General features: G+C 41.0%; 1 protein-coding gene across 1 annotated transcript; it reads left to right on the forward strand.

The window, feature by feature from the left end:
* Positions 1–228: 228 nt before the first annotated feature.
* On the forward strand, positions 229–785 carry MELLADRAFT_114704 (uncharacterized protein; the record flags this gene model as incomplete). Its single annotated transcript, XM_007419704.1, has 3 exons — positions 229–421; positions 511–592; positions 658–785. Coding segments are annotated over 3 exons (403 nt in total), but the record flags the coding sequence as incomplete, so codon positions are not given.
* Between the last annotated feature and the right edge of the window lie 10 nt (positions 786–795).

Raw genomic sequence — 795 nt, forward strand, 5'->3', positions numbered from 1 at the left:
TGCTCAAATCAAAACATCCGGGAGGTTATGATTTTCGACTGGGCGGGTCTTCTGATCTCGGATCTTAATTTACATCATCAAGACCCCGTGAGGTCCGAGGAGATCTATAAAATGTGTTTTGAAACTCTGTTGTGCATCAGAACAGCATTTCTCAGCAATTCGATCAAGACAATCGACGACAAGTCAACAAAGTCTGAGTCGATCAACAAGCCAAGAAACTCATCTTCAATGTCAACTACTCAAGCCCCTTTACTTTGGGTACCATTCAAATCGACTTCTGATGTTTCTTATGGTCAATCCATTCGACAAACTATCACTCAAACTTATCAAGAATCTCCTGATACTTATAAAGAAGAAATCTTATCATTGGATCGATGTCGACAAGATGCTTTGAGGGGTAGTGCTGGAAGTGACGTCACAGGTTCGAAGTCTTGTCTCGCATCCTTTCATTCACATACTAAATACTCTTCATTTTGGGTTGTCGCATGTATCTGATCTTGGGTTGAGTAGGGAGGGATTTACTTTACAAATACTTTGGTCAACTAGAGTTACTCGAATTACGATTTCCGGAAGTGAGAGTGCCTTTTCCTTGGTGGGTAATCATAATTTTCTGTATCAATCAACTTCAAACTTATCATCAGGTCTGACTCTCTTCAGGAAAGATGCATTCACGGGTAAAGAAATCTCACAACTATCTTTGGCATATGAAAAGGCATCTGTGATCTTCAACATCGCTGCTACACTATCTTCACTCGCTGCACAACAGAACCGTACTTCTACTGAGGGTATCCGACG

Source organism: Melampsora larici-populina (assembly GCF_000204055.1).
Source record: "Melampsora larici-populina 98AG31 unplaced genomic scaffold MELLAscaffold_389, whole genome shotgun sequence".
Taxonomy (NCBI): domain Eukaryota; kingdom Fungi; phylum Basidiomycota; class Pucciniomycetes; order Pucciniales; family Melampsoraceae; genus Melampsora; species Melampsora laricis-populina.